Source organism: Falco cherrug, chromosome 8 (genome assembly GCF_023634085.1).
Source record: "Falco cherrug isolate bFalChe1 chromosome 8, bFalChe1.pri, whole genome shotgun sequence".
Lineage (NCBI taxonomy): Eukaryota > Metazoa > Chordata > Aves > Falconiformes > Falconidae > Falco > Falco cherrug.
Genome location: NC_073704.1, coordinates 37,619,097 through 37,644,466, shown reverse-complemented (window position 1 = coordinate 37,644,466; position 25,370 = coordinate 37,619,097). Strand labels below are relative to the sequence as shown.

Genomic DNA, 25,370 nt, shown 5'->3' with positions numbered 1-25,370 from the left:
AATTCAAGTCATGTTTAACAACACTCTACAGTATTGCTTTTGTTCCAGCAATGTCCTGGACCTCTTTCCATCCTGGAAATATTTTGTGTCCTGGTTGGGAAACCACTCTTTCTACACACAGCAGTGGTTTGATTTGGCTTGTGGGGGGTTTTTTTGAGAAAACAATGCACACTTTGTTGTGTAGCAGAAGTTCATGGTATAATGCTTTGCTGGGTTTCTGATCTTTCATGTCCCTTTTGTCCCTTGTCCTTTCCCATCACTGTGGGACCTCAGCTGCTTCCCACCTACTCAGAGGTTGAAGCCACCTTTCATAAATCATATCTACAAATATATTTTATCTCAAAAGACTTTACTGTATATCATGGTATGAAGTATAGGCTGTAATTTCTGTGATTAGCTGTATATTTCCCAGTGTTTATATTAAACTCTGAATCTTGTATATACTTTTTTTTTTTAATTGTATCAGAGGTATTGTGAAACAGGCTGTTCAAGAGATCAGTTCCAGTGTTCCAATGGTCAGTGCATATCGGCAAAATGGAAATGTGATGGTCATGAAGACTGCAAACTTGGGGATGACGAGAAAAATTGTGAACCAGGTATTGTTTTAAATAATGCTGAGAAATAAAGTGAAGCAAGTAATAAATCAGAATGAAACGAGAAGAAAATAAATCAAAAAATCAAGATTGCTTGGTCACTAGGAGTAGCAAGGAGTGTGAAGAAATCTGAAATACTTTTATCTTTAGAATGTCTATCATTTTGTGTTCCTACTCGTGCTTTGAAAACCTTACTTATGTACAGCTATGCAATATGAAACTTGTTGGGGGAATGGCATTTAATTATATTGAAATTTAATTTGATAATGTATACTCAATGTATAAACTTCTGCTCTGAAAACAGCAGTAATTCTTGGCATGTTACTAAAGTTTCTCTGGGGATTTTTTGCTTCATGGTTCTCATTCAAAATGTACTACTCTTTATGCAAAGGTTTTCTCTAGCAAGTTATTATTTTTGTTGTTATTGTTTTATTTCCTTTTTATATCCTTGGAAAATGCAGTTGTTTATTTCTGCAGGAATTTTCCTATATTTTTGTAAGCTTCATCTTGGTGGGTGCAACTCATAGAAGCCTGTGACAAAACTCCCCTGATTTACAGTGCAACAAAAATATCTGCCTATATTTTACATAAAACTGATTAGTTTGTATTTATTTTAATTGTAATGATCTATACTTTCTAAAACCATATAAACCATATTTCTTATAAATTTATCCTATATAATTTTAAGCATTTACATTACTTAAGGTGAACTCTAAGCCCATTTTAAAGAATACAGGTTTTTTAGTATACTTCTTCTATGAATGTGTGTGTGTGTGCAGTTACCATTGTTACCAAGCATCAGGAAAACACAAAAAGAAATTTCTCAGTGCTAAAACACAAATATCCTTTCACTATCATTATACAACTTACTTAGGATGCAACAATTCAGTTTTGTCAATTATTTCATTGTAGCTTACAAACGTTTGGAAAAGCTTTGATGAGCTAAAAATACATCTGCTTACTGTGTCGACCAGATGAAAATTTTAAAGCAGCTTATTTAGAAATTGTCTTTTTCTTATTGCTAAAACATGTGTTTGTAACCAGCATCTCCAACCTGCTCTTCAAGTGAGTACGTGTGTGCAAACGGAGGCTGTATTTCGGCATCTTTGAAATGTAATGGAGACTATGACTGTGCTGATGGATCTGATGAGGTAGATGACAAATTTCTGTTGATCACACCCCTCCACCCACCACCCCCACCCTCCCCCCACTGTCTGACATGAAATTTGTTAACAGTTCTAGATCTGAAGATAAATACAAGGGCCAATGGGGTTTTTTTTGCATTCATTGAACTCTGTCAGATAACTTAGCCCCATGATTTTGGTTCCCTGGTAGTTACACTGCATTGTGTTTGTTTGCTCTGAGGACACCTTTTGGAGTAGACAAATTTGTTTCCCCCAAGTCAAAACGTGAGCATGGTTCTGGGTGAGTTTGCTTCAGGGACTGCTCCGTACTCACAGTGTGGGCTAGTTTGTGTCACGTTTGGCTCCCTCTGTCCTCTAGATTAATTGAACACAATCCTAACAGGCACCTCAGCCTCCATGGGCCTTCTTGCCATGCTCTTTCTACGTGTTGCACTGTTGATATTTTCTAACAAAAATTACTACCTGCATGAACAATTTGAAGAAAAAAAGACCAAAAAGAGTTGTTACTTCTCAGAGCCATAAAGGTGCTAGTTAGGAGTATGAAGGGTGCCTGAACCGAATGCTACACATCCTCATCAATGTGGTTATGAGCCAGTTCACTCTAACTGGTCTCATGTCTAGGGTCATTCCTTGTAGGGTGGTTGGCTTCAGAAATGTAAATGTAGCCATTGTTTCCATTGCTAATACTGAGCAACATAAAGTAATAATATCAGAACTATCAGAACTTATATAATGTGTGGTTACAATTTCACTTGGACTTCAATAACTATTGAAATTGCACAGTGTGTCATCAGGGACAACTTTATTGTATTAAATCCATAGGACAATGAAAAACAGTGTTGGCAAATTTTATTAGGTTTGTCTTTAGTATGTTGTTGCTCTCATTCATTAATACTTAGTTCATTTCTGTATTCATACAGATAGATTGTGTAACAGAATGTAAAGACCACCAGTTTCGATGCAAAAATAAAGCCTACTGTATCCCTGTCAGATGGCTTTGTGATGGGATCCATGACTGTGTGGATGGCAGTGATGAAGAAAACTGTGACCAAGGTGAGAAACACTTTTTTTAAAAGTCTTACTTTTTTAAATTATTATTTTATTTATTTTATTTAGTAATACAGGTTGTAAGTTAGTGGTACCCTGGCCATTCTCAGTGATAAAATAAAAGCTCTGTGACCTTCTTCAACAAAGACAGTATAGCAGCTTCACAAGCAATTTACAAGAGGAAACAAAACTTATGTTTTTTATGACTCCCGGCTTGTTGTTCCTTTGCATTTCCTTCCTCAAGGACCAAAAGGTTGTGTTATTACTGGAAGCATTCTGTCTCATCAGGGAAATCTGTAATAAATCCAGTTAATTTACAGTTTTATAGGCAACAATAAATTAAAAACCCATGCAATATAATGAAAAATTGCTAAATAAGTAATCCTAAGACCCCAGTTTTTTTATTTTCTTCTGTGGAGATGAAATGTTGCAACTAACCAGAACCCATAAAACCACATTTTGAATTCTCAGTCTCCTTAGAGAAAAGAAATACGCACATAACTTGATTCACATGAAGCTAAACACTATGCTCAGACTGTCATGCTCATGATTAACCTTCCAAATAGGTTTCTGTGAACTACATCTGTTAAACTAATTCTCATGGTTGCTGATGATATTTTTTTTAACTGAACCTTCCTTCAGCTACCAGGCAGTAGCAGTGTAACTCTGCCCAAAATTCTTGGTAAGTGTAGTAAATCATTAATTGTTGCAAATGCAGAAATTCTTACTCAAATTATAGAATTCTTCTCAAAAGCAAAACTTTACTCAGCATTTTGTCAGCTTCTTAATTTTTCCAGATTTTCCTTCTTTTCTTTTCTTCAAAGTGAGTAGTTCTGTGTTAGTCATCTACAGTCACATAATGTGTGTAACTTCAAAAGCATAATGCAGCACAATAATAAGTAATAATAATCAGAGATGAAGCAAGCAATTATTATAGAGTAAAATAGCCTTCCCTTATTTTGTTGAAAGTCTATTAAGCAGCACCACTAAAAAAAAGAAGTTATATGGGATGATTAAACTTGAATGAGAGACCAGAAAATGAAGAAAAGGGGAAGAACGTTCCAAAGATGTGTAGATGCAAAGAGAAAAACATCCCATTTGGAAGTGTTGAAGTGAATTGTTCTAAGAAGACTAAGATAACAAAGTTTTAAAAAACTTCTAGTCCATTTTAAAACTGCTTTTAAAATATCTGGACTTTATCTCTTTAAAAAGCAATGAAGTGTAAGTAAATAGCAACACACTTATTTTCTCTGAAGCCCACATTATTCTTTGGCTAGCATAATGGACCTTCTGTGAACTGCAAATTGCTTATAATGCAATAAGAAGCCTTTTGCCTAGTTGGTTATTGCTGCAATACTTTGTATTTATGTCACAATTATGATTTCTGTTATAGAAATCTATCCTATAAAGGAATTATGACAGGCAGAGCAATCATATGAAACAAATGCCAGTTTATCTCACTGATAACTAATTTTTTCCTCTTTGGAAAGGCGGCAGACGTGAATGGAGTTTTATTCTACAGCATTCTAAAACAATCTCCGTAATATTTATTTGTAGCCCACTGTGCATATTTATAAATATAGTACCTTTCAATCTTACTATACAACTAGAATTATGGTTATACTGTGATTACGCACACAATTATTTATATTCATGTCTTTCATCATGAATCATACTTGAATTTTATATATTTTTTCCTTGGATAATATTAAAAAATATTTCTGTTAATGTTTGTAAAGTATATTTGCAAAAGGCAGTGAATTGTATTTGGTAACATGGTGTGAGAGTTCCCAACATCCTCTTACATGGGTATTTCATGCAAATTAATTTCCTAAAAAAAAATTTAAACCATTCTGAACCCTTCAGAGCAAAAGAAAGATTTCTGTTGATTTTAATGGGCTGTGAACAGGGCACTGGATGAATAAGTAAAAAGCCGCTGGAGCTTGATCTAACTATATAGGGTAGCTATAATGCATTGAGGTAAGCCACAGTGAGAGTTTTGGTGTTACCGTAAAGTGTTTCATTGGTTCCTCCTCTGCAGGTATACAGCTTTATTTCTTTTATACTCTGCTCCTCTCAGGAAACTGACAATTCGGTTACCATAAAAAAATGTGACATAGAAAATTGATTTCAAGAAGTTTCCGTAACTTCATTGATTGCTAGGGGTAAAATTTAGTCATAATTTTGAAACAAAAATTTACTGCTACACATATTAAAACTAAATCCAACTTGAACTAGTTTCTAAAGCTTGAGCATTCCAGCTTAAAAATAAATTATCTCACCCTCTGTTCCATTTTGTTAGATGATTCAGAGTTCAATCAATACTGAAGTTACATGGAAGAATTTCTTCTTGCTCCATTCTGTGTTCAGTAAATATCCTAATGAGAAATTTCAGAAGTTACAAAGAGGAAGAGACTGTTGGAGGTCACCTAGTCTTATCCACTTTGTGCCTGCATGACTAGATCTTCCCCGATTACAGAGTTTATACTTGATGGGGCTGTTACAAGCCTGGCCAAGCCTGTTACTTCTCAGGAGAAGACAAAGGTGCTGCTTTGTGGCTAAGGACTGCAATCACTTTGTCTCTTCTGAACATGACGCGTGGCTCAGAGGGTGGGAGTAGGAATAGGCAGGGAATCAGACATTCATGTGAAACAAACGGGCACTGAAGTGGCCTTTCACAAATTTGCCCGTATTTCTGTGTTCTGGTTTGTACCATTCTCTGACGCACAGATGTACTGATGCACTTGGCCAGGTCTGCTCTGAAAGGGGCATCACCGAAGGCAGTTACGGACAGGAATAGCGCAGGCATCCCCTGGCTAAATGCAAGGGCAGCGTGCCTAGCTGGTGGGCTGGCAGCGTCGGTCTAATAACTGCCCTTTCTAGACAGGGCAAAGAGGTAATTCCTAGCTAACAGTCATGAGAAGGAAGTGAAAAAAGTGTGTGGTCGAGGAATAGATTGTTAAATGAGTATTACTCTCTGCCTCTCCAACCCTTTTATTTGGGATCTGTTCATTTAGTTATAGTACATGTGTCGTTCTCTGCAGGTAGTGAGTGATAAGCTGTTGTCCTGGTTTTATCAAGTATTTATGTTCTTTCTTTTGTCTTTCTGTTTTTCTGTTGTTGGGTTTTTTTTTCCCTGTCATCTTTTCAACGTCCCAGGGGGAAATATATGTAGAGCTGATGAATTCTTGTGCAACAATTCCCTCTGCAAACTACATTTTTGGGTTTGTGATGGTGAGGATGACTGTGGAGATAACTCCGATGAAGTTACTGAAATGTGTGGTATGGCATTACATTTTTCAGTGCTTTTCATGTAGTAAAGCAAGAAATTGCATGTAACATACATAAATATATAAGGACATATGCATCTAAGTTTTCTTTATTGTACTTTTAGAACAGTAGCTTCACATGTGGGATACAGCTTTCTGTTCATGGTATTCATGTAATTTCAGATAAGATTTTAATCTTTTTGTAGGAAATGCACAGATGGGAAAAAAATTACTTCTACATTGAAATATTGGTCACCCTACTTCCTTTGTTATTTTTCTGTCATGTTTACTGATTCTCAAAAAGAAGCATAATTACCCTTATCACATAAAATAATTTCATTCCCTAAATGAAGAACGTATATCCTAAACACTGTTGAAGTGTTATTCCATTAGGTACCAGAAGTTAAAATCAAGTACCATTCATATGCCAAGTACAGCTGTGTTCCTATGCCTGCTTATTGATTTAATAATGAGACATTAAAGAAGGTTCAAGAATACTAGCTGGGTAATAGCTGGTTCCTTTTTTTTTAATATACAGTAAAATTTCCATGCCCTCCAACCAGACCGTACAGATGTAGAAACAACAGGGTTTGTCTACGACTTGAGCAGATTTGCAATGATGTTGATGACTGTGGTGATAACTCGGATGAAGATCACTGTGGTAGGTGGTATTACCTTTCAAGGTATTCAGATCAAAGAAAACAACTTGAAGGCAAGCTTTGTTACAGAGATCTGCTTGTCCTTCAGTAAAGCTTAACTGGAGGTTAGTAGATCAGAATTCGAAAGAAATTAAGCCTGAAATCATTTTCAGTTGCTTAAATGTTTCATGGTGATTCCCATTTGTGTGTGTCTAAAATAATCTAAGATTCATAAATACTGATTTATTTTTCTCTTATTAATTTACAATATATAGATAAAATGACATATAAAGCAAGACCGTGTAAAAAAGATGAGTTTGCTTGTAATGATAAGAAATGTATTCCAATGGAGCTGCAGTGCGATTGGTTTGATGACTGTGGAGATGGTTCAGATGAGCAAGACTGCAAAATAAGTGAGTTTGGTTGACAAGATATGTTTTTGTGACTGTAGTAGAAAAGAAATAATTAACAGAAATTTTCATCCATGCAAAACCTACTCAACAACACAGAAATTAACTAAATTTAAAGCTTTTTTTTTAGTTAAAAAAAGGTAATTCTATACAAATTTTATAGCAATTCAGGTTGTAGTGGTTTTTAGAGTAGTTCTTGAGGTTTTGAAGTATTTTGTTTGATGTTTACAACAAGATAAATTTTAGTATTAAATTCTTGATGTGAAATAAATTATCTCAATTAAATGCTGTCAATTTATATGCATATGTAGGTAAATACTGTAATGTCATGCATTTGTTTAAAATTTACCTAATACTTTTTTAACAGAAAGATAAATTTTTTATTTGTTTTTGTTATTTAAGATCTCATTTTTAACAGTTTTAACACATATATCAGCGGGTTTTTAGACATTTTGTTTATGTTTAGGTGTCGCTGAATATACATGTGAAGGCAATGTGAATCCTTGCGGAGATGATGCATACTGTAGTCAAACAAAAACATCCCTATTGTGTCAGTGTAAACCTGGGTTTCAGAGAAACAGGAAGAATAGGCAATGTGAAGGTACAGATCTTTTCCATCATCCCTCACTGTAGAGTATTAAAAGTCAACTGCACAGTCAACTTTCTATGCTAGAGAAGGAGATACGTATCACATACTTTTTTTCAGCAAGTAAAAACTTTTTCATAGCTATGGATTAAGAAATCAGGAAAAGAAACTTAAAGGATTTACTAGATGTAGGCTTATGCATTTTATGTGGAAACAGTATCAAAGATTAAGATTGGTTGTGAATGTCAAAAGTTTCAGGTCAGACCACTAAATGATTTAATAATTTAAGGGATAAGTTGGTGATTTAAGGTCTATTATATTATTTAAGTGAGCAGTTGGGACTGGTGTTAAAGTTGGTATACGAGAATATTTTGAGATGATTGAAATAATGAAGATGTGTGAAACAGAACTGAAATGAAAACAAACAGATTTAAAGTGAAATTTCTTAGAAAATGTAGTCTTAATATATATGATGCCACGCTGGTCAGGAAAAAAGGCATAGTTGTTATAATGAAAAAGTTGATCAGAAAGATAAGATGAATGTACCTTCCCAAAGAAAAGGTTGTGAATTAATTTTCTTACTGATGAGCAGTAACTTAAAGAAAAAGTGGGAGATCACTTCAGTGGGATTATCAAAGTGAAATACATACTTGCATACAAAAACTTCATTGTTTGTCTTTTAAGAAAAATTATACACAGGGGCTTTTCCATCAAGGGAGAATCACATAATTTTGACTGTACCAGAAGCAGATATGTTGAAGATAATTGTAACAGACATTTTCATTCTCAAAGTTGATTTCAAGCTCTAATGAAAATAGATTGATATAGGAAGGGTGGAGAAATAATACAAGAAAATCTTTCTGAGATATGTTGGTTGCAGCAGAAATAACATTAGTGATGATTGCAGAAGACTTCTTTTACTCTTGCAAGATAACACCAATGTTTATGAGTTCCTTTTGTTCATCTGCTTTGTTCCATGATTTTCCAAACATCTTAAATAATAGTGTATTAAGCTATAAGTGTATAAATTACAATTGTTTTCCTTGTAGATATCAACGAGTGTATGGTATTTGGTACCTGCTCCCAACACTGCAACAATATTAAGGGGTCATATAAATGTGCATGTGAGAAAAACTATAAGGAGAGGAATAACAGCTGCATAGCAAAAGGTAAGGCTAGACAAATCAAAATCGAGAGTAGTAAATAATTTGTTATGTACGTGGCTGGTAACACTAATGTGTTGCATATACAGTTTGGTTTTACATTAGTATTTCTTGCATAGTGCACAGAAATAATTCTCAAAACCACTCAGATTTTTACCTGTCATTGTGGTAAGCAGTATATTCTTATCGCTCCCATGTAAATGTACATACTTAATATGAAAGTCTATTTCCAACTTCGGCTTTCTCTATTTACAAAAATATATACACAAATAAGAAAAAAAGAGGTTATATAATAGCAAGCTTGTAAGTATTCTGTTGAAGATTTAGAAGCTGGAGAGAAGAATCATTTTTTTCATAGAAACATGTTTTAGGACTTTAGGAATAAAATAGTATTTGGAGTTACCATGTTTTGCTTTGTCTTCTTGAGAAATCTTATAGAAGTCATTTAAGTCGACTTTTTCTAAGTACAGTCACCTAAGAATGTAATCCTATAAATCAGCTGCCTAGTTCATGGTCCAGTGAATGTAAAGAAATGTACACACATCGATGCTATTTCTGTCTTTCATAAGGCATCGCACAAAATGGAGGTAAAACTGGGTATGTAGCTTTTAAATCATTTTAGAAATGGAACAAGCAATAACCCACCTGCCTGAGTAAAGTTAACATAACATTTATGGATCTCTACCTGAATAACTGAAAGTATGGTCATACCATTTCACCTGCAATTTAGTGAAATTTTGGTGTGAATTTGACTTGCAACTCCACTTGGAGTCTTCACTGCCGAATGAGTGTCGTAGTTTCAAGGTGCGGCCCCATACACATCTCTGTGGTGCACAGCTATCAGCTGTACCTGATTTGGACCTCATGGCCAGTAACCACATGTTGTGGCCATACGTCTAGAACCTTAACAGCTGGTATAATGTTAATTCCAGTCCTTCCTTCTTTGTAGCACACCCGTTAGTAATGTAGGTTCACCATGCTGGGTAGTTAGATAGTGATGGTCAGATTTTTTACATGCTCTGCTCATGTTTTCGTGAAGCAAACTTACCATGGGAAGATTCTACTAATGAATCATTAGTAGTTTCCTCTATACGTAACGTGGACTCTGTCAGGATTTAGCATCATTGCCTATCACTGAAGAAGCAGTCAAATTATGACATGGGAACAAGCAAGGTTACTAGTTGGGGGTGGTGGCTTGTTATTGTAGAAGCACAGACATTATTCTGAGGGCTTATAATTTAAAACTCTGGGAATCATTATCCTACCTCTGAATTCTTCGCAAGCTTCGTTTCTATTGTAATACAGTTAATGTGTATGTCTTTCCCACATTGATACTTACTTTAATGGAAATCCTGTTTCTTCTCGTACTTAGCAGGAGCAAGGGAACTTTTTTTTTTGTTGTTGTATTTCATACTGACAAGGAGGAAATGTGTTGGACAGACATTATTATAAGTTGAGTCTCAGTGGATAAATGTGATACAAATTGGAAAACTAAAAAATTGCAAATACATTCTAATATATCCAGCAGATTTCAAACTTTCTCAAAATTTAATGAATAGATACCAGAGAGCATTTTCTTGTGAATAATGTACTTTGCAACATATGAATCAAAATTATAACTAGCTATTCGTAAATACCTCTCATCCACAGGTACCTATAAATGTTCACTATCTGAAATGAGGAGATAGAAGACACAGCTGCACATATTCTGTAGCAGCTTTGGTCCAGTTTGCTTGTGTTGCAATCCATTTCAAAACTTTGCTTCCTTCACTAAAGATAGGATGTTTCCATTTCTAATTTCCGATTGAGCAGTTTAAAATAATTCTTATTGTCAACTTTGTGTTCCTTTAATATATACATTTATGATCATCTAGATACAACATCCATATAAAAAAAGATGTAGCGATTCATATGGGCTTAATACATAATATCCCCTATTTTTTTTTTATGTTTAAAGTGTTCAAATTCTTATATTACATACTCCTTAAAATATAGTTTTAGGTGTCACAGTGTGAGCTTCAACTCATTGAAACAATATACTGGTGTCAGAGTATGAAGAGTTGCATTTACTACCCAGTATGTGTGAGTGTTTTTGCAGTCAGAAAGTAATTTTAACATAGGAATTTACCAGACAAACACCAAGAAGCTACTTGAGTGAAAAGCACTGATTTTGCATTAGTTGACATTTACCTTATTTTTGTTTCATTATAATAATCCCTAGGCTCTGAAGATCAAGTTCTCTATGTTGCTAATGACACTGACATCCTGGGTTTTGCATATCCATTCAACTACAGTGATGTTCATCAGCAAATATCACATATTGAACATAATTCAAGGATAACTGGAATGGATGCATATTTTCAAGGGGACATGATTGTTTGGAGTACTCAATTTAATCCAGGAGGGATTTTCTACAGAAAACTTCACGATAGAGAGAGAAGGCAAAGTAACAGTGGCTTAATAGTAAGTGATCAAAATCAAAGATTACATGATGCAAATTTATTTTGATATACCTTTCTGTTCTGATTATCTATAATAACATGTGCTGATTTAATAAATTAAGATGTCCATGTGTGAATGATTTTATTCAAGTTGTATATATGTCTACTAATGCCTTTCCATTCAAGACTGACAGACGTGGTCACACAACTGTAGTATTTTAAAGTTTTCCACAGGGAAATAACCAGTGTGTTACAATCTTTCCAAGCTTCTATAGCATCAAGATTTTGTATTTTAAGGGAGACAAGACAGAATATAATAGACCTATATATGCAACATGTGGTTTAAAGAAAAGCATGAATTTCAAATCCTTGGAAGGCAGAACATGTATATAGGTCAAAGACAAGCTTCATTTCTATAGTGACCATATAAACCATAATATCGGTAAAGCTATGACAAATATTTAAAAGTCAGAACAATAAACATTTCTATGTTGAACTGAATATAATTTGCATATCCAAAATCTTCTTTTGAATAAGCATAAATGTAATTTTGCACTTCACAGCAGAAAAGTGGATTTTTATAACCTACGGTAATTTAAAGTGGGCTTTACCTGAAAATAAAATAAATGCTGATTGATACTCATTTTGCCTAATATATTTCTACAAAATTCTCAAGGAAGTGTTAGTGCTGAATTGAAGATAAATATGTGATCCTTACATTGGTGTTTCTATAATGCCGTAAATTTAGAAGTTAGTTATTTATTTTACTTTTTATTAAATGTGATGGCAAAGGAGAATTTTTAATTTTTTCTTGGGCAATAATAAATCAGCTTAGAAAAAACACCTGTGTGGCTGTTTCCTTAAATGTAGGAGAGGTGACAGTGATGACTGTATGTTCACATGAATGTAGGAATCGCCAGCAGTGGTGACAGTAGGCTAATCTCTCAGGTATCATTCAGTTCTTACACCGAATCTGAAATCACTTCTCAGTACCTTTTATTCAAGGGTATCTCCTTTGCAAATGAACAACATTCCTGACTTTTGATGCCAGCAGGGCAAAAATCCTGGGGATGCAGACAGCAATGGGCACTGACGATACCTGGTGTCTGTGATGGCATATATATGGACAGAGTGGTTAAAAACCCACGCTTCCACCTGCCCAGAAAAACAGGGGTCTAGATTTTGGTGACAGAAAGTGTATATAAAGTAGATCTAAAACAGAAGATTATTCCTAGCATTTCTAGTAGGTCAGGTGTGCCATTTGTGTTTTGGGAAAAGATGTTTGGATAACCTCTGTACTGAAGATACGGAGTAATTCTACTGTGATCTGTTTTTCTCATTTAAATGTTGCAGATACCTGTACCTAAGAAATCCTGACAGACATATCTCTGTATGGAGTTCATTATTAGAAAAGAACTTGTAAAATCTTGTGAAATTAAAGTTTTTGAGGGGTTGTTGTTGCTTATTTTATTTCTTCTTGGTTAATATGCAGGTGTCTTTTGCAAGGATAAGGGTAGTCTGCTGACCAACAGCCTCTCTAATGGATCTACACCTGCTTACAGGTCCATAAAATTGAACATAACCTTCCTGGAGACTTCTTCAGGGATTGAATTTTTCATGGCTGATTTGACATTGTCTCCCTATTTAAATTAAAAAAGATAAAGTGTTCTTAGAATTACGATTATTTTTCTGAAGTACGGAAATACTTTTTGCTTTTTGTGTCTGTTTACCATTACATTACTATACAAAGTACACTTTCTAGTCAGTTCCTCTTAATTCAAAACTATTGGGAAAATTACGTTTTGCTTTATGCATCATTTTCCCCTGCCTCTTCAGTAGAGGCAGATGCTCATGAAGATTCTTGGTCCAAGCCATCCAAAGCTTCTTACCAAAAAATAGGTGGAAAATGCACAGACTGTATCTGAATATATCTTGAACACATTTCATTTATATTTGTAAAACATTTACTTCGCATTGTGCTAAACTATTCAGAATATTTTCTCAGCGTTATCTTATGAATACTCAAATATTATTGCCTTATATATAACTGATCAGTAGGTTAATTGGTTTTATAGCATTGCTGTAATGTTGTCACTTAAATTCGGTGTTGAAAAGCTTGAGAATTCCTTAATTTAGCCCAAGTTTTTTGATGGAGAAGTTTTCAAAGGTTACATTATAACTTTTATATCTAGACTTTGATATGTAAATCAGGACAGTAAACTTGAACAAAGTCACCTGCATTTTCAGGTAATTGCATTAATGCAAAAATCCATCTCAACTGAAATTGCTCCGTGGAATTAGCATATCAAGAGTCTTCCTCAGAGAATACCTTTAAGTACCTCTTGTATTTTTCTGCGAAAAAGGGTTTAAGCTTGGTACAAACTGAAGCGTTAAAGGAAATAGTATGTATCAACTTTCAGAGTTTATTGGCGGGTGCAGAGAAGAGTTGCATTCCAATTGAATTAAGACTGTATAAATGAATTGGTGATAACATGTGCAGCTGTTTACTGACATAATCCTTGGGGAGAGATGTATTAGTTATGTGAATGACTATTCGACACACAGTAACTTGACACTTGAACTCAGGTGATGTTTTTCATGGAAGAGGACACAAAGCTGAACACTGAAATAATTGTATGGCATAACAGGAAGAAAAGCGTAGGATTTGTAGTGTATCCAGTCAGTATATTAGCAGCTCGCTCCAGCCTCAGTGTTCTGAGAGCTTAACGAGACCCTTAACCGCTCTTGCAAGATATCCAATATATCCCAGTGTTTGCCCCAGGCCGCTGTGAAATTCAGCGTATCACTGTGAACGGAAACAATTTCTAGACTGTTTTCTCTAAATAGCGTTAATTTATTGTTTTACCTTAAAGCTATAGCTCTATATGGGTGAAGTTTATGTACTTAGGAGAGACCCTCTCTTTCTGGAATCAACTGGTTGGGATTTTTAAATGATCCTACTTATGTAACAGAAATAGTGCTTAGGTGAACCGGGCTGCTGGTCTGTCGAGGAAAATTCTCTGTGTCTGCACGTGAAAGTCTAAAAGTTTTCTAGTCTTATTGTTTCTCAGTTATTTTTACTGTTCCAAATATATTAGATAATGTTTTATTTTTAATGAAGATATTTTAAGCAACAAGAAATCATTGGTTTACTTTATTCCACACCAATGTCGTACCAAGTTTCTCTGAAGTAGAGAAAATATCACTTCACATGTGCTAATGGTATAAATTAGATTTGTAATTTAGTCTTTCTGTGGTAAAATGCTAAGCATTGCAAGGTCACGGACGGGTTCCTGCTGCACGTGTACATGTTTTCTGCTGTCAAACTCAACTTCAGGGGTTGAAAATTTTTCTGTAACCTAACATTATATCAAAATGGTTTCCAGGTCCAAGCTTTTATGACTGCAGCTCTTTTTTTTTTTCTTTTTTTTTTTTTTTCAGTTCCTTACCTTTAAAACAGGTTTTATGGTAGGCAGCAGTTCTGATCAGAAGTCACCAAGCTGACAGGGTCTGTAGTTGTGCAGAGATTACCATGCTATAAAAGGTGTTTAAGCTTCAAACCCCAATTTTTCTAATAAGTTGTAGTATGTTATATTTAGCACCAAAGTGGGCTAAAATAACTGTAGAAAATACTAATGTGATTTTGTATTTCCATCCTTATTCTCTATGCAAAATCGTTCTTCAAAATTAACATAATCCAAATAAGCTATTAGATAAAAGCTCATTTACAGTAAGTAATTTTCCTAGACAGTATGAGAAGATGCATAAGACATCCGAAATATGATGTAGCTGGGCTGAAACTTAATGAACACAACTGAGAATTACACAGCCATGGCATTAGCTAGTAGGTTTTATTCTCTTTTTTTTTTTTTTTTTTTTTAAATCTCTTAACAGCAGATGGCTCCTTTCCATTTCTTCTGATTGTCTCCTTGTTCATTTGATCTTTAATATGCACCCCAGTGTTACTGAAATTTCACTTCTCTTGTGCTGTTGACAAGAATGAGAAAAAGTCAGTGTTAGTAAGCAACCCAACCTTGCTCCAGGATCTTTTTAGGATGTCCCTTTGCCTCATCTGCTTCTACTACCAGTTTTTTGGGAGCTGTCTCTCACTCTACGTGCTAACTCCCATCACGTGCTTACCAGGCTCCAAAAAAAACCAGTCTTACTGTCCACAGTGGTTCTTGAACAGTCCAAAGGCAGGCAAGGGGCTGTGCTGCCCATGACAGCTGCCCTCCCTTTAAAAGAATATTTGTTTCAGCATTGTAAACCAGTACCATTAACCCTTGCAGTCTCCCAAGTAGTAACTGGAGATCTGCAGGTATGAGGGGCTTCTTGACACAGTTGCCTGAATATTGCCCAGAATTAAAAGGAGTTGTGATTAAAAATACAATAATGCTTAACTAAAAATACCTACATTTTGGGGTATCTTGTCCTTTACAGGAATGTTGCTTGGATAATGTAACAAAGAAAAAAGTTATTGCATGCAAATGCTACATTTATTAAAAAATAAAATAAAATAAAAATTTTGGTATTTCTGGCAGCATATGCCACCAGTATCATAATTTCATAACAAGGAATTACGATACATTATTTTGTTTAACTTTAATAAATATCACTGTGGCCCTGTTTTTAAAGAAATATTGTTTGTAAATGCAGTGATTGATTTTGCTGCTTTAATACTCATCTAAATAGAAAGTCAGGGTTCTGAATATCTCTAGAACATGCATTCTGTGACATTTTTGCAGAACTAAATGTTTATGAGCAATGATCTAAATTCACCCTTGCAGTCCTATTATTTTACCTAGAGAATGAAATGACCTTTATTTTATGATGAAACTAGTGTACAAATGTCTTTGTGGTATTAGGGAACTCTGACACCTGAAGAAAACAAGGATTTTCTTTCCTGATTTTTCAGTTATGTAGCTTAGTAGCATTCCATTACTGCATTTGTCAAGGATTAGACATTTTTTTTTCATAATTTAAGTTGGTGTCATTATAGGTAAACAGGCAAACAATTGCATATGTATTTAGCTCATGCAGGTCTTTGATTTTTTTTCTTTTCTCTTTTATGGTATGCTGCATTCATGTTAGAAATGATTGGCTAGACCTGTTTTACAGATTTTTACTATTTGAGGGAATGCTAGTAAACTTTAGAGAAACTTGTTCATTGGTAACTCCTATTTGCTTTACGAACTTCTGTCCTTACAACCGTTTTTGGGGATCTAGGCCTTAACGATAACTGAAATCATGACAGGGATACTACATTTTAGAATTGTGAAGTTATAATCAGTCACATTATAATACGTGAAGCTGAATATTGCAGTAACTCTGCTTCTAATTGGTGGTGGAACACGGAAGCAGTTACCAGGAAGGGAAGAGAAACACTTAAAGAATTCCTTGCAATTGCGTGCTAGTATGGGTCAGAATGCAGAATTAACTTTATGCAGCGGTTTTATTTATCCTTGGCAGACGGCTGAGCAGCCACACCTCAGGATGGTCTCGAGCACTGTTTTCACTGAGGGATGGGGTGGGACATCACACCATAGTTCTGCACGGACTATAGTAGCTGTATATATAATCTTAATTCTTCCTTTTCCTTTGCTTTTGAATTACAGTAAGTAACAGCTAGTTGCTTCAGTATCAGTAGTTCAAGAAGTTCATGCCCAAGAGTCTTTTTGTTATTGTAGGTAGCATTAGGCTTGAGAAAACAGGTTTGAACTGTTCTGCATTGAACAGAACTGTCAGCAGATCACTTAGAGCTTATCTCCTACAGGTGGAATTGGTGTCTTTCCAATACAGTGTTTTAAAATATTTTGCCATGTTAATGGTAAAATTTACTTAACTGCCAAACATTGCATAAATCCTTGACAATACAGCTGCTGTATTCATTTCCATAAATCTGACTTTGACATCTGTTCCTTTTAGTGTCCAGAATTCAAAAGACCTAGGGGCATTGCTGTTGACTGGGTTGCTGGAAACGTTTACTGGACTGATCATTCCAGAATGCATTGGTTCAGCTACTACACAACGCACTGGACTAGTCTGAGATACTCCATCAATGTAGGTCAATTGAACGGACCTAACTGTACCAGGCTCCTTACAAGCATGGCGGGAGAACCATATGCAATTGCTGTAAATCCCAAAAAGGGGTATGTATGTTGCAACATTACTCTGTTTTAGTAATTCAAACAAAAATGCAAAATAGAGAAATAAAATTATGTTTACAAATGTCTAAACTTTTTCAAGTCATTTACTTAACTGTCCTTCCCAATTTACCTGTGTGTAAATCAGGATCTTTCATCTTTCAGTTAGGTTGAAAGGCTCATAATCATTTAATGTCAGTGAAGTGTTTTGAGGTTCTGTATAGGCATCCAGCTTATTTTTTATGTTTAATACTTCTAGGATGATGTATTGGACAGTTATTGGGGATCGCTCTCACATAGAGGAATCATCTATGGATGGTACTCTGAGAAGGATATTGGTTCAAAAGAATTTACAAAGACCTACAGGTATATAGCTTATCCATTTTTCCTAATTATATGACACTTGCTAACTCAAAGAAATATCTTGGCTGAATTCCAGTTTCTCAGTTTGCAGATAAAAGCTTCTTAAAATATTCATTCTGATTATTCATATGCCGTTGCTAATAAAATTCTTAGTTTTGTTTTCAAATGATACATCTTAATATGACTTAAACTTTTGTAACAAAGCTTAACATGATGATTTCACAAAGCAGTATCAAAGGACTATATATAATCGGTTAAAATATGATTTGTTCAATAACACTGAACAAGCCAAATCAATTAAGCGAACACCAGTTAGTTTTGAGACACATTTTTTAAGAACACGTTTGAAATCTCACTGAGTATTCTAGTTACATTCCTGAATACGCTGCGGAATAGTATAAAACAAGATTTAGGTATTCAAAGAAGCAACTCAATTATCTCAGTATTTTACAGGTCTATTTTGAAGTTTGACAGTACATGCTGAGATCTTGTGAATTACCATTAAGACTCCATTGGCAGGTTAAAAGTAATTTTTATGACAAAGGAAATAATAAATCCAGAATAAAATTTGTCTCTCTTAAATAGCAGCATTCTGTCTTGAAACCACAAATGATTTGTTCGTGATCCATTTTCTCATGAGATCTTTGATGTTTCTCCAGGTTTACAATGATAATTTGTTATTATTGCATTGTAAATTAGAGTTTGTCCAACTTTAGTACGCATATCTATTGAAATGTAGGCTTCTTTCAGGAGGATGCTGTCTGAATATTTAATCATCTCAGGAGCTGCCACTATCACAGCAACAAGTAATAATATTTTCACAGACTGTTAAGTCCCGTGCTAAGGTGGGCTTATGGTGATGTGTATGCAAATCATACTCATCCCTTAAAGGAAACACTCTTTATTGACATTGATTAGATTGAAATGTAGCAACTTCAGAAATTACATGTATGATAAGGAAAGCTTTGAGGAGAGGAAGCTCATGCTCCTTAGGCAAGTAAAAAGCAAGATGGTGATAACAATAACAATTACCATCAGTAGTAAATTCAGGAAGAATCTTCTGATTATTCAGACAGAAAGACAACAGAATTCTATGTTGATCAGAGTTGTTATGTATTCTTTACTGAACTTATATAAAACGTTGTGAACATATCAGATATACAAATCATTAGATTTAGTTCTAGATGCTGGAATCGTGCTTAGGCTCTTATTATCAGTCTGGTTGATTTACAAAGTTATGTCCTACAGAGCCAGTCACCACTTCCTTGATCATTAAAGGGTATTTACACACACTTTTTTTGGTCATAAGGTTTAGATTAGTGAATTTATTGAATTTTGTAGGTAGCAATGGTATAAAGATTATCTGAAAATGCAAGTATTTACTTCTTTCCTGACCAGAAGCAGAACTGCAAGAGCTTTTCTTCATAAAATTTCCCTTGTTATATTTTATATAGAAAAGTTTCATATAAACATTTAACCAGACTTCTGTCTCCTTATAAGGATAAATAAAAAGAAAATTAAAAAATTAGCAGAGTTACCAAAAATAAGCAGACTTTGCAAAGAGGGAATTTCACAAATGCCTTGCCATGCTACAGATTTTCTGTACTTACTGCCTTGAAAACACTTTTGTGGCATCCTTCTATGCTTTGCTTTCTTCACTTCATGGTAGAAAGCAGATGTTTATGGAATCTTAATTTTTGTCAGGTATTTCACACAGATCCGTGTCTTCATAGAGGGAATGCAAAGTAAGAGTCCAAGCCTTTAATTTTTTCTCCAAAATGAGACTTTTACTGCTATTGTTTAGATTAAGTTTAACATTTTACTAAAGATTTGTACTCCACTGCTCTTTAAATCTATTACTAAATACAATACCTTTACTATTTAAAGTAGAAGAGGTGAGCGCTTGACAATTTTGGTTAGACTTCACGTGATTTACATAAAAATGACTATCATAGAAATGCTGTATGTATAAACCAAAGATAAATACTGTTTTACATTGTTATCTCTGGTACTGTGAAATATAAACAAAGGATTTTATTTACTATTTGCTATTTAAGTATTCTTATTAAAATGAAAAGAATAATTTAAAGCTGAAGATGGGGACTGCTTCTAAAATATTCCCCCTTACAGGTACCATGTATCACACAGAGCTGACACATTGTGATTATCTTTTACCAGAAATTATTCTCTTTACCTGTATGCCTGAATACCAATGTTTCTTTTAAAAAGGTTTTTTTAAATGGGGTTGCAAATGTAAACATACTTCACTGCAGACTTCCTCCATTTCTTCTCATCTATCTGTAGCTGATTAATTTATGACCTTAAGATAAGTATTTTTGCTGTTATGTATAATTTCTTTTGATGTATTTTTTCTGACTTACCTACTTACATAAATAGGAAGAAAAATACTTTTCCCCATTATTATTAAAAATACACTACAACTTCAAAAGCTCAGAATTAAATTACTTTATGGTTCCAAGATTTTTTTTCAGTCTGAAGCTTTTGACATGACCTAAAATGCCATATTAATCATTTAATCATCCTCTATGAAACATGGACTGCTTGATTTAACTATGTAGTTATTGCCTGGAGGCTGGGTAGTCACAATGTTATCTATCTTTTATTCTTATTTGTGCCCTCAGTTAGTCACTTTTGTGCTTTCTTTTCATATATACGTGAATGTATATGTCTGTCTATATTGCTGTTGTAAGTCTTGCAGCACTAATGTAATTAAAATAATCTGAATTTTAATTCTGTAGTAATTACTGCATGTGAAGCATTGGTGATAAAACCCCTGCGGTGATATACTTGTAGAAACAGGAGAGGTTCGGAAGACCCTGTGAGATCTGAATGCCTCGTTTTTAACGTGTGGTCACACTGATGCTTCTGCTTAGAAATATATTGACATAATAGATTTTTAGTTGTTAGAGCAAATTACAGGATTAGATTCTATATTTAATTCCCACCTGTTATATATCCCTACCTGCTGAGGATAATGGGTTTGAAAAGGTACTGACCTCGGAAGAGTAAGTTAAAGAAAGCAAAAAACCATGGTTGCCTCAAGGGGAAGGTTTAAGCAGAAGGTGTTATATTTTATTCTCCTTGGTTTCCAGTCATGTTTTTTCGTTGTCGCCATATTTTGTGTTCACAAGGATGTGAATGATATAATAATGTACAGTTACACAAAAATATTATTTTTTTTCCAAAATCTATATATCTACTTGACCTTTATTTTCTTTGTAGGTCTTGCGGTTGATCAGTTCAGTCAGCGTTTGTTCTGGGCTGATTTTGAATTGTCTGTTATTGGCAGCGTTCTTTTTGATGGGTCAGATTCAGTTGTGTCTGTGAGCACTAAACAAGGTACGGAGAGCTTTCATGTGGCATTTCTGTTTCATTTGGCTGAAGTTTCACTATTCAGAGAAACTATGTAGGCAGTGATTATTAAGTAATATTTGTTGCTTTTGTTAGGTAATACTTCAGATATTATTGGAACAGATATTTAAGATAAGATAATTCTAGCTTTAGGATGATCTGACAAAGTTACTTTAAGGGAAAAAAGATATGTGCAAATGTCCATGTTTGTTATAAAATTTTTAACTTGAGTATTAATAAATAACATTGTGATTAATATTTACACTTGGCCTCCCTTGGACTTACATAGCAACAGGATCACCAGTTAGAAATTAGAGCTGTCTGCACTGCACAGGAATTGTATAGGTGGTAGAACAGTTGACCTGAATCCATTCTGGGAAAAATAATGTGTTTGGCTTTCAGGTCAGTAAGTAATCACACATTTCTACTAACAGAATGTGAATGAGGGAAGTTCCTTTCAAAAGAAAACAGATTCTGGTTAAGCAAACTTTGTCTTTATAGAATTGCGTGTTGGCTTTTTAACAATTATATTTGATAATATGTGTAACCATTGTTTTTATAGAATTGTGTGTTGGCTTTTTAACAATTTGATAATATGTGTAACCATTTATGAAATTTGAGTAGACAAGAGAGAAACACATTAAAAAAATTAAAAATTTGGAAGTTGCTTTTTGGGAGGATTTACTAGTGGCCAGTTGGCACTGGAGTTTCATCGGGATCATGTTATATCCAGTGCTACTGGGTGCTTGAACTAATGATCTGGAATGCACCAGAGGGTTCTGAAAGATACTAAAAAAACCTCTCCCATAATCCAAATTGAGGAGGACCAGATTTAAATGAACTTATTCTGGTTTAATAACATTTAATTTCACAATTGGGTCAGTATGCATCGAAATAGTCGTTTGAAGAAGGATCACTTTGAGTGCAGGGATCTGACTACAACCTTCTGTAACCCTGAACCGTTCTGTGCAGATACCCGATGAGATTTTGGAAGGCAGTGACGACTCCTCATAAATTTTCTCGCACCTCCTTTGGTTATACTATTTCATGGTGGCCAGGCTGTAATCTATCGCAAAATACGTATTTTGCTTATGCCGTGCTCAGTGTTGTGGCTGGTACGAAGACTGACAGAGAGCCTAGATTGTGTTTTAACGTGTCTGAATAGTCATTCATATTTTAAGAATAAACATGAGGTTATACTTCAAGGGGAGAAAAAAAAAAAAAAGACACAACAGTGCTACAGGATAGAACATGTGTAAACTGTTGACTTTCAAAATAATTTATAGCCTGAAAGGAATATACTACACTGTGCCAAATGTAGCAGATTTGGGGTTTATAAAGGAGAAAATGGAGCACAGGAACTTTTTTGCTTCCATACGTAGCAATTAATACTGAAATACAAGATCACTAAAGCAATGTCACCTTTTATCTCCCATTGACATTTGTAGTAACTATGGAAAAATTAAGAGAGATAGAAAAAGGAAAATTGGGGAAATTTAGAAATTGCTTGGCAATGAGATTAAAGACTTCAACTCATGTAATTAAGCAAGCATAAAATAATGAATTAAAAGTATTTTTATTGAAATAAAATGGTGGAATAACATAGTCAGTTCTAAGTATTGATAGAGTGGAAAACCATAGGAACAAACAAAGGCTGATAATTGAAACTAAATACACATGAAATATAAAACCATTTTTACAGTAAATGGGGATAATAGTAGGAACAAGGTATCATAAGGAATGATAAATTCTATTTCTTCATGGCTTCGAGAGGAGATGCATCTCTGGGAAAGAAGGTTTAGTCAGAAGCTATTGCCTTCTTACGTGGGTAAATGAGTGAAATTCTACAGCCAGGTGTGCACAGGAAATCCAGCTGTGCATACGAAATCCAACTGTGTGGTCTGATTGGCCCTTGTAGCTCTTAAAAATGATGAATTTATACAGTTTTAACATTTTATTTTGCATTCATTTGCTATAATTATGAATTAAAATGAGTGTAGTATGAAAGCTACATTCCAAGTATGTTGAGGAGATGAAGAAATGCTTTATCAGAATTTATTTTTTTATGTACAGCAAAATAATCTGTTTCTTCCTTGTCCCATACTTCTAGTTAGTATGTTCCAATTAGCGAGTTGTTACTGTAGGGTTTCCCTACTGTTTAATAATCAATCAGTTTCTGAGGCTGCGTTGTGTGGAAAGCTGACATGAAACTTCAGGTTTTACTTGCTTGTAGTATGGGAAAAGATCATTTTAAGAAGATTGCTTTTATAAAGGCAATCTTTGTGGGTGCAAACCAACCTTTCTGAATAAGAATGTCTTTAGGTAGTAATTGCAGTAACGCAGCTGAATTTGTTATTAAAACAGTTGGTTATAATTTGAATATGAATATGTATTTATTCTTCATTTTTATTTAAGGTTTACTGCATCCACACAGAATTGACATTTTTGAGGATTACATATATGGAGCAGGTCCTAAAAATGGTGCATTTAGAGTACACAAATTTGGCAGGAGCCTTGTGGAATATCTAAGCGTGGATGTTGATAAAGCAAAAAGTGCCTTGATTTTTCACCGCTACAAACAAATGGACTGTGAGTAAGCATAATTACTTCAAACTGAATATTGAGCAAGGGGGGAATTTTTCCACCTCAGGGGGGGAAAATAAGGGAATCAAGTTTTATAAATATAAAACGGAGCCTGATTTTACAAACTGAAAATATATCCAGTCATATTTCTTTATGTAAGTTTGATTTAGATTTGGTGATGCATTTTCTCTCATTTGAAAGGACATTGGGCAAACGCTTGCCTTGTGTACCTGCACTGTAAATGAGGTTTAAAAGAGAACTGAATACAAATACCTCTAGCCACAACCAGATGAGGTGTTACCAAGACGATTTTTGTTAGTGGAATAAATTCTATCCTGGTGTGAGTCTTATACTGCCATTTGAGTTGATGTGTTCACTGACTTCAGGCTGTTGATATCCTGGAAACTGGAAGTGTATCAGAATTTTTGTATCTGATTATTTATTTTTTCCTAGTTCTAGAACATGGTGTAATTCTTAAAAAAAAAAAAAAAAAATCACCACCACCACGAAAACCAAAAACCAACAACAACAAAACAACAAAACACCCCACATATTTTTAATATTTTCTCTTTTTAAACAGTGCCTAATCCATGCTTGGACCTGACATGTGAATTCATCTGCTTACTCAACCCTTCTGGTGCAACATGTGCTTGTCCAGAAGGAAAATCATTGGTGAATGGAACGTGCATTGATCAGAGCCTCTTAGGTAGGTATTGAAAACCTCACGAGAACCAGAAAATAAACAGCTGTCCAGTTTCTGTCATTGCAAAGGCTAGGTTGTCTGCAAGTGAAGAATTTTGTGATGTTATTCAATATACGTATTGCTTATCTGAAATGGAAATGAAATATGAAGCAGCAGAATCCCTGATTCAAAACAACTGTTTTAGTCATCAGAATGAAAAATGAGCTTTCAGCTGAACTGATAAAAGATGATATTTAAAAGTGAATGTGTATATATCTCAACCAAAAGAAGTTTGAAAAAGCTCAGAAGCATTTTGGATTCCAAATTAAACATTAGCCATTCAGGAGAAAAAACTAACCTTAAAGACCATCAAGAAACACTTCTGCTTAGACTGCAGCAATAGTCAAAAGGCAGTAAGAGCAACATAGTGAATAATAATGACTTTGAACAGGCGAAAAAAGACAAAAAACCACCCTGAAATATTTTTATCTCTAACTATCTTTAGTAACATCTATAATGACTAATATCAAGACACAGGGAACCAGACTGCATGATAAAAGAGCTACTAAGTGCTTGCTATATTTAAGGGGGGAGGAAATCTTCTTTTCCATAGAAGATGATTATTAAGTACTCTAAAACTATTCCCACTCTAACTGAGGCCAAACCTAAGGTGGTCAGAATGCTGGAATGAATTCCGAGCCAGCTTCAATGTTAAAAAGTTCTAGAAATCATAGGAGTTCTTATGTGTATCAGAAGCCAGAATGTATTGGGATGTTTTTGTAATGGTTTATTCTAGGCTCAGAAGTGTGAGACCCTCAGTACTTAAAATGCTGAATACAGCGATTAATTTACTTGAAATGTCATCACTCTTTGGAGAAAATCTCACCTATTTATACTGCCTAGTCTTTAAACGTGGATTTAACACAACTGTGTTT

The 25,370-nt window shown here is 34.5% G+C and overlaps 1 protein-coding gene across 1 annotated transcript in view; it reads left to right on the top strand.

The window, feature by feature from the left end:
* Positions 1-25,370, top strand: part of LRP1B (LDL receptor related protein 1B) — a 470,805-nt gene that overhangs the window by 397,305 nt on the left and 48,130 nt on the right. The window contains exons 67-80 of the mRNA XM_027815297.2: positions 467-596; positions 1,638-1,744; positions 2,659-2,791; positions 5,945-6,067; positions 6,593-6,715; positions 6,968-7,105; positions 7,569-7,703; positions 8,738-8,857; positions 11,073-11,314; positions 17,218-17,441; positions 17,695-17,801; positions 21,042-21,158; positions 23,586-23,759; positions 24,334-24,459. Coding sequence (XP_027671098.2) covers positions 467-596; positions 1,638-1,744; positions 2,659-2,791; positions 5,945-6,067; positions 6,593-6,715; positions 6,968-7,105; positions 7,569-7,703; positions 8,738-8,857; positions 11,073-11,314; positions 17,218-17,441; positions 17,695-17,801; positions 21,042-21,158; positions 23,586-23,759; positions 24,334-24,459 — 1,999 coding nt within the window. The remainder of the gene's footprint in view (positions 1-466; positions 597-1,637; positions 1,745-2,658; positions 2,792-5,944; positions 6,068-6,592; positions 6,716-6,967; positions 7,106-7,568; positions 7,704-8,737; positions 8,858-11,072; positions 11,315-17,217; positions 17,442-17,694; positions 17,802-21,041; positions 21,159-23,585; positions 23,760-24,333; positions 24,460-25,370) is intronic.